Source organism: Penicillium riverlandense, assembly GCF_028828495.1.
Source record: "Penicillium riverlandense strain IBT 135883 chromosome Unknown utg000001l_segment0_segment0, whole genome shotgun sequence".
Taxonomy (NCBI): Eukaryota; Fungi; Ascomycota; class Eurotiomycetes; order Eurotiales; family Aspergillaceae; genus Penicillium; species Penicillium riverlandense.
The window spans coordinates 3045924-3060944 of record NW_026643194.1 but is presented as its reverse complement, the minus strand read 5'-3'; the positions used below and the strand labels follow the sequence as shown (position 1 = coordinate 3060944).

General features: G+C 53.1%; 5 protein-coding genes across 5 annotated transcripts; 1 reads left to right on the top strand and 4 right to left on the bottom strand.

Moving 5' to 3' along the window:
- Positions 1-161: 161 nt before the first annotated feature.
- On the bottom strand, positions 162-839 carry N7474_001245 (mitochondrial 54S ribosomal protein bL12m; the record flags this gene model as incomplete). Its single annotated transcript, XM_057192660.1, has 2 exons — positions 162-494; positions 600-839. 2 exons carry the CDS (start codon positions 837-839, stop codon positions 162-164), a joined length of 573 nt encoding a protein of 190 aa, XP_057057613.1.
- Positions 840-1122: 283 nt separating this feature from the next.
- Positions 1123-4772, bottom strand: N7474_001244 (chaperonin-containing T-complex subunit CCT8; the record flags this gene model as incomplete). The annotated part of the gene is made up of 11 exons (XM_057192659.1): positions 1123-2402; positions 2467-2837; positions 2931-3005; positions 3240-3258; positions 3310-3368; positions 3417-3448; positions 3498-3561; positions 3619-3664; positions 3717-3982; positions 4030-4271; positions 4335-4772. The coding sequence occupies 11 exons, from the start codon at positions 4770-4772 to the stop codon at positions 1123-1125; spliced, it is 2892 nt and encodes a 963-aa protein (XP_057057612.1).
- Positions 4773-5500: 728 nt separating this feature from the next.
- On the bottom strand, positions 5501-6109 carry N7474_001243 (uncharacterized protein; the record flags this gene model as incomplete). The annotated part of the gene is made up of 1 exon (XM_057192658.1): positions 5501-6109. The coding sequence occupies one exon, from the start codon at positions 6107-6109 to the stop codon at positions 5501-5503; it is 609 nt and encodes a 202-aa protein (XP_057057611.1).
- Positions 6110-8429: 2320 nt separating this feature from the next.
- On the top strand, positions 8430-10110 carry N7474_001242 (gaba permease; the record flags this gene model as incomplete). Its single annotated transcript, XM_057192657.1, has 2 exons — positions 8430-9151; positions 9225-10110. The coding sequence occupies 2 exons, from the start codon at positions 8430-8432 to the stop codon at positions 10108-10110; spliced, it is 1608 nt and encodes a 535-aa protein (XP_057057610.1).
- Positions 10111-11115: 1005 nt separating this feature from the next.
- Positions 11116-14434, bottom strand: N7474_001241 (vWFA and PH domain-containing RING finger protein; the record flags this gene model as incomplete). The annotated part of the gene is made up of 2 exons (XM_057192656.1): positions 11116-13880; positions 13951-14434. Coding segments are annotated over 2 exons (3249 nt in total), but the record flags the coding sequence as incomplete, so codon positions are not given.
- Positions 14435-15021: the final 587 nt, after the last annotated feature.

Below are 15021 nucleotides of genomic sequence, written 5' to 3'. Positions count from 1 at the left end.
CCTCTACAAAAAAACACTCAGAATAAAATGGAAAATAAATAAAGAAGCCATAACGCAATGCGTATAATGTACATTTGCCCTCACGCATCTACCAAAAAAAAAGAGTAAATAAAAGAGGAGAGCCGGTACCCCCATCTCCAATCTCCAATCGTCCAAACATTTTACTCCATAGTAACCTTAGCACCCAGCCCCTTGAGCGTCTCAACAATCTTCTCCGCCTCCTCCTTCGGCACAGACTCCTTCATGACCTTGGGCACGGACTCGACGAACTTTTTGCTGTCCACCAGCGACAGGCCGAGCATGGTCTTGATCTCCTTGATGACCTTGGGCTTAGACGCGGCCTCGAACGACTCAAGCTTCAGGTTAAACAGCGTCTTCTCCGCTGCGGCGGGCGCAGCTTCCTCTTCCTCGGCAGCCGCAGCAGCGCCTGGAGCGGCCGCGCCGGGGGCCATGGCGAAGCCGCCCACGGGGAGGTCGGGGATGTTCAGGCGGGTCTATTGCATTGAAGGGCCAGTTAGTCTTCTAGATTTCGCAGTTTATAACATTTAAAAGAACCCAATCATGGTGAGTCAATAAAGGTTGGGAAATGGTGCACCCACCTTCAAAGAAGACACCAGGTCGGCGGTCTCCAGAAGCGTCAATTGGCTGATCTGGTCGACGATCTGCGTAATCTTAGGGTTGCTGGGAGCCGCAGCAGCGGCCTCGGTCGTCTCCCATCGCCGGCTGCTGGGTGTGCTGCGGGCTGTGTATGCGGAGGTCGCGATGCGCAGGGAGGACGGACGGACGGCGCCGGAGAGGTGTCTGCAGCAGCGGGCTGCTGTGTGGATAGGGAGGGACATGGCGGAGGTGGGGACAGGAGAGAAACGCAGATGATGGAGAATGAAAGACGCAATTGGGAAGGAAAGGGAAGAGACAGCTCAATCGGCGCGGCAAGACAAAAAGCGAGACTCGGGGAAAATCTAAAGAGGTCACGTGAATCGCTTATGTCATCTCTCTATGGACCAGATCTATACATTTGTAGTGCAAGAATCATTTTCTATAGTTGTTCATTTTTATTCACACCAGGAAACTTTCTTTTTTCGTGATATCGTGGGAAGATCTATCACCATTCAAAACATACAATTAATCCTCATCCCAGTTGGCGTTCGGGCCGGGCGGTTTTGGGCCCCCAGCCTGCCGAGCAACAATAATCTGATCCACGCTGAGCACAGTCCGGGCAGACTCGCTAGCCAGACGGATTGCCCAGCTCTTGGAGGCCATGAGATCCAGGATTCCCTCCTCAACTGCATCCAGAGTACCGGAAGAGGAGCCAATCTCGAGGTCGACGCCGGTGGTCCAGTAGGGCTCCTCGTCCGAGGAGCTGCCATCGTCCTCCTCTTCTGAAGAGGACTGACCGGCCGGTTCAGAACGGTGGTGTGCGGTGTACAGGCGGGAGAGAACCTCCGTGGCGTCAAGGCCGGCGGATTCGGCAAGCGTGCGCGGGATAACCTCGAAGGCCTCGGCATACTTGCGGATGGCGTACTGCGGCAGACCGGGAGTCTTGTCGGCAAAGTTGGAGATCCGGTCCACCAGCTGGATTTCCGTGGCGCCGGCTCCGGGGACCAGGCGCGGGTCCTTGGTGATGGCCTTGACGACGTTCACGCCGTCGTCAATGGCACGCTCAACGTCGTCCAGGTGGTTCTGGGTGGCACCGCGCAGCACAATGGTGGCTGTGCGCGTCACGGTGTTGGCCTCCTCTTGGCGGAAGACGGTGACTCGGTCACCACCAATCTCGGTCGTCTCAACAACATCAACGGTGCCCATCTCGTCGGGCATGGGTGCACCAAGACGGGCGAGCGGGGTAGCACCCACCACCCGGCACAAGCGGCGGAGCTCAAACTTGGACAGAATCTTGATCACCAGGATGTTAAACTTGTTGAGGTAGTGCAGGGCCAGGTCGCCGACTGAAGAACCAGCCACGACAACCCGAAGGCCGGAATCGTAGAGCTCCTTGATGGCCGTCTCCAGGCGCTCCTCCTCGCCCTTGGTGTAGTCCACCATCTCCTGTGCGTTCTTCAAGAGCACCGTGCCCTTGGTCTCGGTCTGGCCGATGTCGATCGGGCAGCTGAAAACGCCGACCTTGGCCTTGCGGGCCGACTTGACGATTCCATCTGGCTCCCGTCCAAACACCATACCTCTCACCACCCGGGACTGTTCCAAGCTGCCGCCCATAATCTTGACGACCCGCACATTATCCACGTTGAAGTTGAGGGGGTTCTTGGGCAGCACCGCGAGCACCGCCTCGGCCACTAATCCAGCCAGAATATCCTCGGTGCCGGATTGCTTGCTAGCCACAACTGTCCGCAGCGCCTTGCTGAGTTCCGTCAGCGACCGCAGCTCCTTGAGCCGATCGACCTCGAGATCTGCCAGAAACCATCGAGTTAGAGCCATCGCCATAGTGGCCAATTTCGGGCAGAAACAACATACCTTCCAGAACCTTCAATGCGTAGTTTTGAGCCTTCTCATAGCCCGAGACAATATCACTCGTCTTCAGACCCATGCGGATCAATTCCTCCGCCTTCTTCAACAGCTCACCAGCCAAGACGATGACCAAGTTCGTCCCGTCACCCATCTCGGCATCCTGCTGCTGACTAGCCATGACCAAGAGCTTCGCGGCTGGGTGCACGACATCGAGTTCGCGCAGGATCGTGGCCGCATCGGAGGTCAGGATCATCTTCTGCAGGTGGTTGATGACGATCTTGTTGCGGCCATAGGGCCCCAGGGAGGTCTGGACGGTCTGCGAGATAGCCTGGCAGGCCTCGATGTTGCGGATGACGGCTCCATCTTCGGCATCGTGGCTGAAATGCGAGGAGAATGGTCAGTTGGTGGTTCAGGGGAGTTGCAGATACGCGGCGCACAACGGGGGAGTGCGGGCGCACAAAACCACTTACCTCTGGTATCCGGCCTTGAATAGGCCGGCCTGGGACGGCCCAGGGAGAGATAACGACATATTAACCGGTCGTTTTCTGTGGATGAGACAGAAGTGATGGTAATGGAGGGGAGACAACAAGTTGGGGTTTTTTGAGCTCGGGAAGGTGTGGGTTTGCTCTGTTTGCACGAGGGGCCAGTTGACCATGGTACCCGAACTACTTTGGGAGGTAACAAGGTACTACATATTATCTAGGTACTATTGATCTAATTGTACAATTACATTGCATTTCCGTTGTGTCTACCATCCGCGAGACCCTTGTGAGCCATACGCGTCTCGGAAACCCGGCACTGCTAAGGATTAGAACTGATACTCCGACACAACAACCGACCAACACTTACTGAAGCGCCCAACAGCATTGCATCCACTGTCGTCGTAGATTGCCTCGGCCTTGAGAAGCCTGTATCGCATTAGTAGCGGCTTGAGAATTAAAGGTGGAGATGCATACCATCCTTGGATAGCTTCCATCCGGTTGTAGCTCTAAACAACATGTTAGCACGACACATTTTTATCCACCCGCGGCACCTACCGATGGATGAGTCGACATAAATTGCGGTGGAGCCCCTTTTTCCATCTTCTGCATTCGGGACCAGCTGATTTGGTTCCTGGCTTAGCAGGCGGTTTCCAACTCGCTCAAGCGATAGACTTACAGTGTCACGGCAGCTTGGGGATTAAAACAAGCCTTCGACATCATCACTGCGAACCAGGATCAGTATTCCAATCACATTCTGTCATTTAGGGGGCATACTGAGTCCCATGTTGTCTGCTTCAGCCTCCTGCGTACGCGAGTTCGGGAGGCTATACATGAGATTCAGCAGCATCGAAGGCAGCTGTCCCGAAACGTCAAACAGAAATGAGACGAGAAAAACAGCCCCGATAGTGAGGAAGCTATTGCTCATCCGTTCGGCCGGGTGGTGGGCCACAACATGGGCAATCTCGTGGCCCAACACAGCAGCCAGGCCGTCCTCATCCTCGCAGATGGGCAAAATTCCTGTGTATACAAAAACCTTTCCCCTGAAATCGATATTAGTGATGTAGATAGTCAAACGGGCTCAACCTACCCCGGCAGCACAAATGCGTTGACCATTCCATCATCCTTAATGACGTGGACTTTCCAATCCGCACCCTCAAGGGGCGCCAATGGAATCAGTCGCTGCAGAACGCGATTCACCATGCGTGTGAGCGGGTGATTCTCAGGCAAGACCTTCCCTCGCTCGGCATTCAGAACCTCGCGATAGCTCTGGTCGCCCATTTGCAGTTCCCGCTGGTGGGAGACACAGTTGAAGCGTCGCCGACCCGTCATCTGATATATCCAGTGGTCAGCACACAGCTTCAGATCATCCAATCATGCGATTCTCATTCTCACCTCCACCTCCTCGGTATTGTACAGGTATAGCCCTGATAGCACTACACCGATTATCACAAAATGGTGCGGTTTCGCATCCTGCATAAGGCGAAACATCACCGTCTGCCGACGTCCCGAGCCACCGAATCGATTGTATTGGTCATTCTTCTGGTATTGGAATCGTGGGCCTGAGGAGAAAGGTCGTCGATTGCTGGGGAAGTTCTGGGTAAAGAGGGGCGTGGAGGAAGGGCGATAAGCTTGTTGTCGGATTATGGACGGTACTCTCCGAGAGGAGACATTAGATGCCCATCGTGGACTGGATCGGGAGAGTGGTGAAGAGGGAAAGGTGCTTGTGAACGGTGCGGCGGAGATGGTCAACGGAGTGGCGCGCGCAGGCGACGAAGCGCAGAGGGGAGAACCAGAGGCGCGGAGTGCGCGTAGGATCGGCTGGCCGAGCATGGTCAGTGGCGATGGGATAGGTTACCCCGAAGTGTGGTGGGAAAGAGAGTGTGTGGTTGTCGCAATCGGAGTTGGACGGACCATCCCCAGATCTGCCGATAAGCAGCGGACGCACAGGGCAAGTAGGAACGCAACCTTGGAAACACCTATGAGCATACAGGACCAAGGAATAATAAAAGACCAAGCAATTTTCTTGGAATACTATATATATACACGTGTTAAACAACTGCATGAATTGGTCAATTGTCTTCCAGTAGAGGTTATGACGTTATCGCCTAGCTAAGATTCTTGGACAGGAACACCAACCAAGCACCCGGGAGTTAATATATATAAACCCATGGGTTATTGTGACTCTTCGTGATGCGGATCGCGAAGGTGCCTAACTCACTTACCGGTTAGGTTAAGTTAGATCGTCACAATAACAGAGTAAGACACGATGTGAGTCTCTTCAACCGGACCTCATTAGGCCAATGCACAGCGTACGTAACCCTCCTACTGTACACATCCGCTAATTAAAGGTTGGTTTATTCGCTGCTACTCTTTCCTTCGTCTTCACTCGTTGAACGTTCATAGAATTTTGTATCTGGCGTGCAAGGTATTTATTCACGAGTAACTTACCGCACACGCCGGGCACTAGGCCACTGGAGCAAAAGTCAGGGCGTAATCCTAGTTTGGCTCATTGTCACATAGAATTTCCCTTAATCGTCATAGCTATAATACATTTCAACCTAAACACGCTGAGAACCAATAGTCTTCGATCCATCCAAATCAGAGTCTACACGGGGATCCACCTTATTCCCCAGGTCGCTCTGGTGAGGACCGGCAGTCTTCTTGCTGTTGTAGCTACTGCCTGCGACATTGTCGTGCTGCGCCTGCTCGAAGGTCTTGGTGGTAGTCTCGCCGCCGCTGCCACCCATGCCCTGTATCACACCCGCGCCGCCAATGCTGTCCTTGTGCACGTCCTGGTCGAAACGACCGGAGCCGACGGCGTTGCTGCTCTCCTTACTTCGGTCGCTATCGACGTGGGGGTCAGCCTTGTTGGCCATGTTGCTTGTGTGAGGACCGGTAGTGGTGGAAGAAGTAGGGCCAGTAGCAGTCGACTGAGTAGTAGGGTGAGGAGCACCGCTAACGGTGTTATTGGTGCCGGTCATGTGAGAATGGTCGCTGTCGATTCGGGGATCGGCGGCGTTGGTAATATTGTTATCGTGAGGGCCGTGGTTAGAGGACTTGGTAGAGTCGTAGGCGTTAGCGGAGCCAGTGCCAGTGTGGTGGTGTTCTTGGGTGGACGAGCCGTGGTGGGTAACGGCGTCCTTGACCTTGTGGACGATGCCAGACATGTTGATGTGCGATGTATGAAAGAGGTAAATAGAGTTAAAGAATGAGTCGTGGAAGGAAAATTGATTTAGAGTAAATTCATACTAGAGATCACCGTGAAGAAGACAGTATATATACCCAATTAGGCCCATGACGCCATTTATCGCCAAAACAGAAAGAAACAAACAAAATGACGTTGAACCCCGCTTCCCAAAAAATGATGAATGCTATCAAAGCTGGGATGGTTGACCAGTCATGGAAAAGCGGTGTTCAACAAGGAACGGGGGCCGATGACATCGGTTAACGTCATACCGAGACCGCCATTGGAGTATACGATCGCCCTCAGCCTTATGCACGGAACGAAAGTAGAAGGCCTCGGAAGGGCGATCGTTATGTCGATCGCAAGATGGATAATATCTCTCGCTGAAACAGGACTGCACGTGCCCTGTTTACCCGTCTTTTTGCGTCATTCCAGTTAGCAACGATCGGATTCGACCTTGATTGGCGAATCAAGGAAATGATAGGAGAGCCAAGAAGTTGAATTTTTGTAGGGAGATCTTATAAGGTACCAGGTCGTTTTTAACCCAGCTAGATCCGAATGTGTGATCTGCAGATGCTGTCTTTCACACGAGACGTCAGTATATTTGGAATATCATCGCCGCTGGCTCTGTTCTCGGATGTGCATGTCGATGGGCGATATCCGCTTACGTCGGATCCGACCCTCAAGGAAATGGAGAGCATATCCAAAGAAATGAATGTCATTGCGAGTTCATGATTTTTCTCGCCACTGGTCAAAGGTCACACATTATTGCACATTCTTGACCAACTGTTGTGGTAATATTCCCAGTCTTATTCTATATCTTGGTCCCTATGACAAACATGTTTCACTCGAAAGGATTTGCTAAGTCCTTGGGTACTACAAAATAATGATTCTCACGTTTTCGTTCTGGGAATATTGTGCTATAACCAAGCAGATCTCAACATCAGTTTTCGTACACGCTGAGCAGTATGATAACCTTTGACAATGTAAATAATGCACGCAATAGTATGGCTCCCAACTGCTTCTCAGTAGGATAAACCACAGAAGCAACAAGATGCTCCATAGTGAGCGGATAGTGCTCGGACACAACGTGGAGTAGATTGTCTTCCCGAAAAGCTCCTGAGCTTTCATAATATCCTCGTGGTCTAGTTCGCGAAAATTTTGCAGGATGCTCCATGCATACGAAGTAGGAAAATGTCGTAGTCTTTGCACTGCTGTAGCTCTAAGCACCGCTTAATCACCGAGAATTTACAAGCAAGGGTACCACAAACCAGAGTGCGCAGGAATAGACAGCGCAAAAGCAGAGGAGTGGGAATCAGAGAAAACAGAGGGTGGTAGCATCTGGCCGTTAACCACCGCCCTCTAAATTGTTATTGGGTACTTCAGCTAATTAATTACATTAATCATTTTATCTACGGCCAACGCTATAACGACATCTATTACAGCCTGTTTGATAGCATCAGTCTTTTATCGCATTTGCAGGTTTTACGAGTAGCCATTTGGGTCGTGGGGTAGGGTTTATGGGGTCACGTTAGGCATGCCCGAGGGCTGAGCGCGGGTGCGGCCATTTTTCGCCGCTTATCGATTATTTCTCTTCACAGTAACTCTCTGCTCTCGGCGCCACTTGAACCCAAGGCCTCCGGGCACCCACCAAATCCCTGGTTATTAGTTAGTAAGGGTTGGCAGCGGGAGCGCTAAGACCAATCGTTGCTGGATTGTCCTGCTTGATCCGGGGACTGTCGGCGATATGCCAACGTAAGTAACCCACAAGCGGGTGGGCCACCCCAACACACCACAGTAAATGCAATTAAATAAGCAACCATCGTCAATATATGACTTTTATATCAAGAAACAATGGCATACTAATCAATGGGCAAAATTGGTTACTGTTGTCGATCTAGTTTATCACATTTACGATGTGCTTTCAAGTGATGAACTCGCTTGTGAATTACTTTACCAGCGCAGAAAGGGGTTGAAGGAAGGCACCTGCTCGATATCGGCACTGTGCCCGGCAGCGCGATCGGCACTGAGGTCGGCGATTTATCGCCGGGGATGGCTTCAAATCCACACACCGGTGGGTAGGATGGTGCTGAGCTCCATAATATCCCCGGCCGCTCCTTATATCAGACCTACATCTCGTACCTTAGAGTGATCGTGGCTGGGGAAAAAGGCACGGCTTCTGCCTCATTTGACCCTTTATGTTTTCAAACTCCGTCTCTTTTCGTTAATCCCCCGGTTACATTTCAGCCTGAAAAGCAAACGAAAAAGCGGTTCCGTACATCAAAACGATCGTGACAGCAACTATGGAAGAAGACCGACGACCTAACAACCAGCACAGGCAGGAGGCCCACGCTCATCTTGAGCAGATGGGCATCAAGTCTGAACTGAATCGCAGTGCCTTCTCGAACCTTGGTATGCTCGGGATGGCATTTTCGGTCGTGAATACTTGGCCCGCTATTGGCACCACGGTTAGTGCTTCGCTACCGTCTGGCGGGTCTAGCTCGGCCACCTGGGGCCTCCTCGTCGCTGGTATCTTCAATATGTGCTGCGGTCTATCTCTCTGTGAATTCCTGTCTGCCTATCCAACCGCTGGCGGCCAGTATCATTGGGCAGCTGTCGCTAGCTGGCAGCCTACGAAACGAGGTATTAGCTATATCACAGGATGGATTAATCTCGCAGCTTGGGTGTGCACTGCAGCTGCCAACTGCCTACTTGTCAGCGGAATAGTAACGAGTTTTATCTCATTTATGCACCCTGGCTATGATCCGAAGCCGTGGCACCGGTTTCTGCTATACGTTGCCGTCAATCTTATTGGCTTGTGCTTTAACCTATTTGGCAACCGCTACTTGGCCCGGTTGAATAAGTACAATGTCTACTTCACTCTTACGGGCTTTATGATTAGCCTAGTCACAATACTAGCATGCGCGGCCCCAGACTATCAAAGTGGCGCGTTTGTATACGGCGGCTTTATCAACAACTCCGGCTGGCCAGATGGCTGGGCCTGGCAAATAGGCTTGCTGCAAGGGTAAGCTTCGGACCCAGGGGGAGGCTTAAGCCTGGCTATAAATGCTCCTGGTAAACGCTAACGCTTCCTATAGTGCATTCTCTATAACCGGCTTCGATGCTACTATGCATATGATGGAAGAAATGCCAAAGCCAGAGACTAATGGCCCGAAACTTATTATATCCGCCATCACGATGGCGATAGTCACCGGATTTTGCTATATTAGTGCCGTACTCTTCGTTATCAGTGACATCCCGGAAGCTGTGAAGTCCTCTGAGCCCTTACTCACAATATATTACCAGTCTACTGGAAGCAGGGCTGGAAGTATCTGCCTAATGATCTTCCCCATTCTCGGCTTTGTCTTGTGCACAATTGATGATATGGCTACGAGCTCCCGCCTATCATACGCCTTGGCTCGCGATGGCGGCATGCCCTTTAGCCGTCATTTTACCCAAATCCACCCCGTCCTAGGCGTGCCCGTGGTTGGACTTCTCTGGTGCTCCTTCTGGGACATCATTTTCGGGCTGATCTTCCTCGGTTCAAACGATGCCTTCAGCGCTATTATCTCCGCTGCCGTCGTCTGTGTTACTGTCACCTACGCCATCCCTCCCACTATCAACTTGTTCCGCGGCCGCCGTATGCTTCCCGAAAACCGCCCTTTTAAGCTGCCGAGCGCCCTGGGCTACATTTGCAACATCGCCGACCTGGCTTGGACTTTACTTGTTCTCGTTCTTTTCGTGTTTCCCACGAAGAATCCCACTGACCCGGTGGACATGAACTACACCATCGTCGCCTTGGGCGTTGTGCTCTTAGTCGCTGGATCCAATTGGCTTCTAAGCGCCCGTAAGACCTACCAGCCGCCCACCCTTGAACTCTCCAATGGGCCAGATAAGTCCAGCTTGGAGGTGGATCAGTCGCTTGTGGTGGAGCAGGAAACCAAGGGTTCAAAGGAAGATCTAAGAAAAGAAAAAATGGATTAGATAGCAATTGATGTACACGCAGAGGCCATAGAAGCACTTGTTGGAAGATACTTTCTCTGTAAAAAGCTGTTATGAAGCTCTATAAAACAACTTGTCAAACGCTAATGAGCCGGAAAAGCGGTAGAAAAGAGGCTAATTGGAACCAGAAGGGCCTACTATATCTTTTGTAAACTGCCAAGCAGTTTGGGATTAAATGATAGTGATTTCTTGGCTACGTAGTGCCAAGACCACAGCACAGCTCCCCTGTCATACAACCTATGCATTGTATATCCACCAACCAAACCAAACATCTTCGCAATGTTCTACGAGAGAGAAAAAAGGACTCGGAAAAAAAGGGTTCCATAATTCAATACCTTATGCAAAAGAAATGGCTATAAACAAGACAGAGTAAGACAGAGAGTAAGTAGATCATCACAGTATTTCCAGAGCACACATAATCAAAAAGGAAAGAAACAGGAGCGCGGTTCATTGTAAAATCAAGGTTATGTCCTACACCCGCACACCATACATCAGAAAATAGAAGAGCCCGTGAGATAGACTTGACACGCATTTACATTGACAGAAGGAAAAGTGGAAAAGAAAACGGGAGTGGTATACTGCAACAAGACAGACACGCACACAGAGATCATATGCCAGGGAAGTAAAACGGACCGGAAAGAACAGAACAGGAAACATATCATACCAGAGAAGGAACGGTAAGCTTCGCTGGAGTTAATTATGTTGCGCGTGCAGTTTCACGGTTGGGGACAGATAGACATTGGAACAAAAAGAAACTGGGAAATGGGAAAAGGTGGTATCATAAGGGAGTTTTCGAAACCGCAAAGCGAAGCACAGCACAGCACAGCAAATCAAGCCACACTTAACTGACTCCACAGGGTAAGGAAAAGGGAAACTAGGGGAGCGTTGTATGCGAGATAAAGACAAGTGGCACAGAGATAGAGAGCCCGAAAGAAAATAGAGATTAAAATCACAACGAAACGGGAAGGGGGATCAAAAAGCGAAGATTTACTCCTCGGTCAACGCATCATCTCCAGTTTCACGCCACTCCTTGGAGCGATCAGTCAATCTGCGCACGCCAGCGACGCGCTGGGCCCAATGCGCCTCTGACGGGGTGCGGTAGGTAAAAGCGCGCTGCGAGGAGATGACGCCGATGCTCTGCAGGACGGCTTTGCGAGAGTCCCGGCTGAACACGGCCGGGTGGTTGATCCACTCGAGGGCTGAGTCCAGGTCTGCGTTCAGCGCGGTCATGGTCTCGGCGTCCACGGAGGATGCTGGGGTGATGGTGTTTGCGTCGGATGACATTGACTGGCTCTCGGCGAAGGTGGAGGACTTGGGTGACGAGGCGGAGGAGTTGTCGACGCCCGTGCCGGGGTCACTGTTGCCTGAAGGCCGCGAGGCGCCTGGTGGTAGAGGTGGGAGGCCGCCCTTGCCCAGGCCCTTGAGGATGCTCCGGGTTTCATTGAGGAGGTGCTGAGCACGGTCGTGCTGCCCTCGCGAGACGAGGGTCAGAGAGCGGGTCAGCATATCGGAAGTGAGCATCTCCATGCGGCGCTGCACGATCGAAGGGTGAGGAGGGATTGGAGGAGTGGGCGGGCGCTGACTCTTGGCCTTCGGGTTGGCGGGGAGCATGGTGATGGCTAGGAGGGATGGCCGGGGGGAATGGGTGAGGTGGCCTTCGCGCAGAAGATCTCCATAAGTTAGGTCGGCTTGGATCAAGGGCACTTCCTCAACGCTCAGAACGCGCTGTTCGTCTCCATCGGGACCGCCACCGAGGGCTTCCAGTCCAGACACCAGGCTCTCCCACGGATCTTGGGGCATGTTATCCTGCGTGGCATTGTCGGGTTGAATGACCAGCTGAACCAGAACATCACGCTTGTCACCGAATCTGAGATCTCCCAGAGCGGCTTCGGCGTCCTTTCCGGTGGCGCGCTTGGTAGTGTGGAGAGCTCCACTGATCTTGACAAACTTGGCGGGTGAGCCCTCTGGTAAGCGCAGCTTCAGCTTGACGTTTTGGTGGGAGGTTGTTTGCATAGCACCCAAGCATCCAGCGACACATTCGCGAAGCATCATCCAGTCCTTGACATAGACGTAGGAACCCTTGGTGCGAGTGGAGAGCTCGATCATCGTATCGGGCTTGTGGGTAAGACCCAGACCGAACGAGTGGATGCTAACCTTGGCAGCTTCGGCGCGCGACACCACAAAGTCCACACTCTCTGGGTCCGAGGTGGACGAGTCGCTGATCAAGAGGATGGTCGAGACGGGGTTGTTAAACTTCCGCTGCATCAAAAGATCCATGGCCACGTTGGCACCCTCGACCACATCGGCGCGGAGGCTCTTCTGTCCCACCGGCCGGATCGAGTTCAGAATCTTGTTCCATCCGTTCCATGATTTTGTGGTCATGCCGACCAGAGGCACGCCTCCGCCGCTGGAGCCAAAGGTCACAAGGCCCATGCGGTCCCGGGGGCCCAAACTCTGTACCAGGAACCGGAGAGAATCGCGGAGTAAAGTAATCTTGAGCCCTTGCATGGATGATGACACGGGAATAACCACGACCAGATCAAGAGGAATGTGAATGGAATTGATTGGCGTGGCCTCCACACCAAGATTGGTGTAGTCAGTGATGCCAGTAGCGGTCGATTTGGCGGCACCATAGGACGAGTTAAGGGACGCCTGGCGCTGCACTTGGCCATTTCCACTTCGATAGTCGTCCTCCTCCCCATTTTCATAATCGTATTCGTTATTGCGCGGATAGTTGTCCACGGGGTTAAGGTCCATAAGGGCACGGCGCCATAGATCAAGTTGGGTGCGGTCCTTGAATCGAAGATAGAAGCAGGGCAGTTCCGTAACGGAAAGATTCAAGGAGAGAATCGGCTCCTCAGATGAGGTGTCGATAGATTTGAGGTGCTTTTTGATGAGAATCGAGCCTTTGAGGGTGCATCGCGTGGGCTTCCGTTTGGAGGAGCCTTGGTCTTCATACTGACTCTGGTCCACGACCTTCTTTTCCTTCACACAGATGAGCATCTCTGCGAACAGATAGCACTCCAGCTCCTGCCAAGACTCCCGGTCTTTGCCGACGCGCATTTGTCCGTGGAGGCGAAGCTTGCCAAACCGTCCGAACTCCAGGCCGTGCCAGTTGTCCACGCGATTCCGCAGTTCCTCCGCAATCTCATTCATGTTCTCTGCTGGCTCGAATGGTGGCGAGCGGATGTCCACACTAGGCGGAAATCGCGCCGACCACGGCTCGTCAAGCTGCGACGGGCCAGCCGAGCGCAAGTCTTCAGCGTCCGGGCGCCAATTGCCCGCAGGAACCTCCACCGTCACCAAGCAAGTGAGCGATTGCTGTTGGCGAGAGCGCGTCATGGTAGGGAATTCGCTCCGGATCGTCACCGTCGGCGCGGGAATCGGGTTCTTTGAGGTACCCGGGCGAGGACTCAAATGGGACTCCATCGCTTGCACGTCGTAGTCATGGCGTCGACCGCCGCCTGTGTGTGGCGCTTCGGGATAGTCCCCAGATCCGGTGGTGGTGCTGCCATTGCGCGAATGTGGGTTGCGGTGATGCGAGTTCGGTGCTGTCAAGCGTTCCACGCGCTCACGCTGGTTGTTGGTGTCGCGACTGTCACGTCGATTGTAGCTTTGAGGATATCGACTGGCAGCCTCGCTAGGTGCTAGCCGGTTGCTCTGCTGATCCCAGGCGGTTGGGGTGGTAAGGCCACTGCGCGTGGTAGCGGCATCGCTCATGGTCACCGAGCGAACAATGCTGCTGATTTTCTCTGCAAGGGGGTGTGGTCAGGGGCCTGCAATTTTTTTCTCCGGGGTGCGGGGAAAGGAATGTGAACATACCGATATCTAGAACATTTCCACCACGACTCGTGTCCAGGCCTAGGGGTGCACTGCATGTTGGGCAGAATTGCGATTCGAATTCGCGAATGTACTCATAGAAGCAGGCTTCGTGGGATACATGGCTGCAGGAGAATTGGAGCACGCGCTCGCCCCGCAGAGTGTGCTCTAGCGGTTCTTCGCAGACGGCGCACTCGCTGCCGATAAAAGTTCGTTCTCGCCGCGTGCGGCTGCGGTCAACCTCCATTGGGCCTGTCATGGGCCCACCGGTCCTGGAATTGAAGGAGACCCGGGATCGATTGGAGTGACTACTAGGGTTGGGTTGCCAGCTGGGTTCCCGGTAGGCAGTGCGAACGGAGCCCGCGAGCGTGGACGGCGCTCGGGAGTGTTGTGAGAGCGAGCTGTCAGGTCGGTCGGGGCCACGGGTGAACGAGCGAAAAGAACGAAGCGTTGAGCGAGAAGGGGACTGCTCTGGCTGCGATTGAAACCCTGTACGTCACCCACCTAATCAGCCTATGCGGGGGGATAGGGGAGGGGGAGGGCGCAGAAGATGCAGGAAAAAAGATGCAGGTTGGCGCCAGGATCACCCAGTGTGGGATGATTCAGGGGGCGTGGGTGGGAAAGCGGGCAGTTTTGGAGGCATCGAGACACTCTCGAACACGTCTCATCAAGTGCGAAAACTTACGACTGGGCGGAGCGGGCGACTTTTTCCGTGAACGCCCCAGAAAGCCGAATTCAGGGCGGCTTGAATCGCTCCCCGACTTGGAATCCCTGGGCGTGGATCGAGATTTCCACATGGACGGGAGGTGATGGTGCTCCCTTGGCCGAAATGGGAAGGGTGATGGAGAAGAGGGAAGGAGAGCAAGCGAGCGGGTGAGAGAGCGTAAGAGGGAAAGGAGACCAAGTTAGACTAACTCGTAGTGGAATTCGGAGGAAAACATGCGATCGGGTCCACACAGCAACAACCACGGCTCCCGTTTCTCCCCTGAATTCATTGACCAGCACCCAACCACTAGGCTAGGGACACTAACTACGGGGATGTATCGGTCGGGTCTCTCTATCATCAATCTGAGA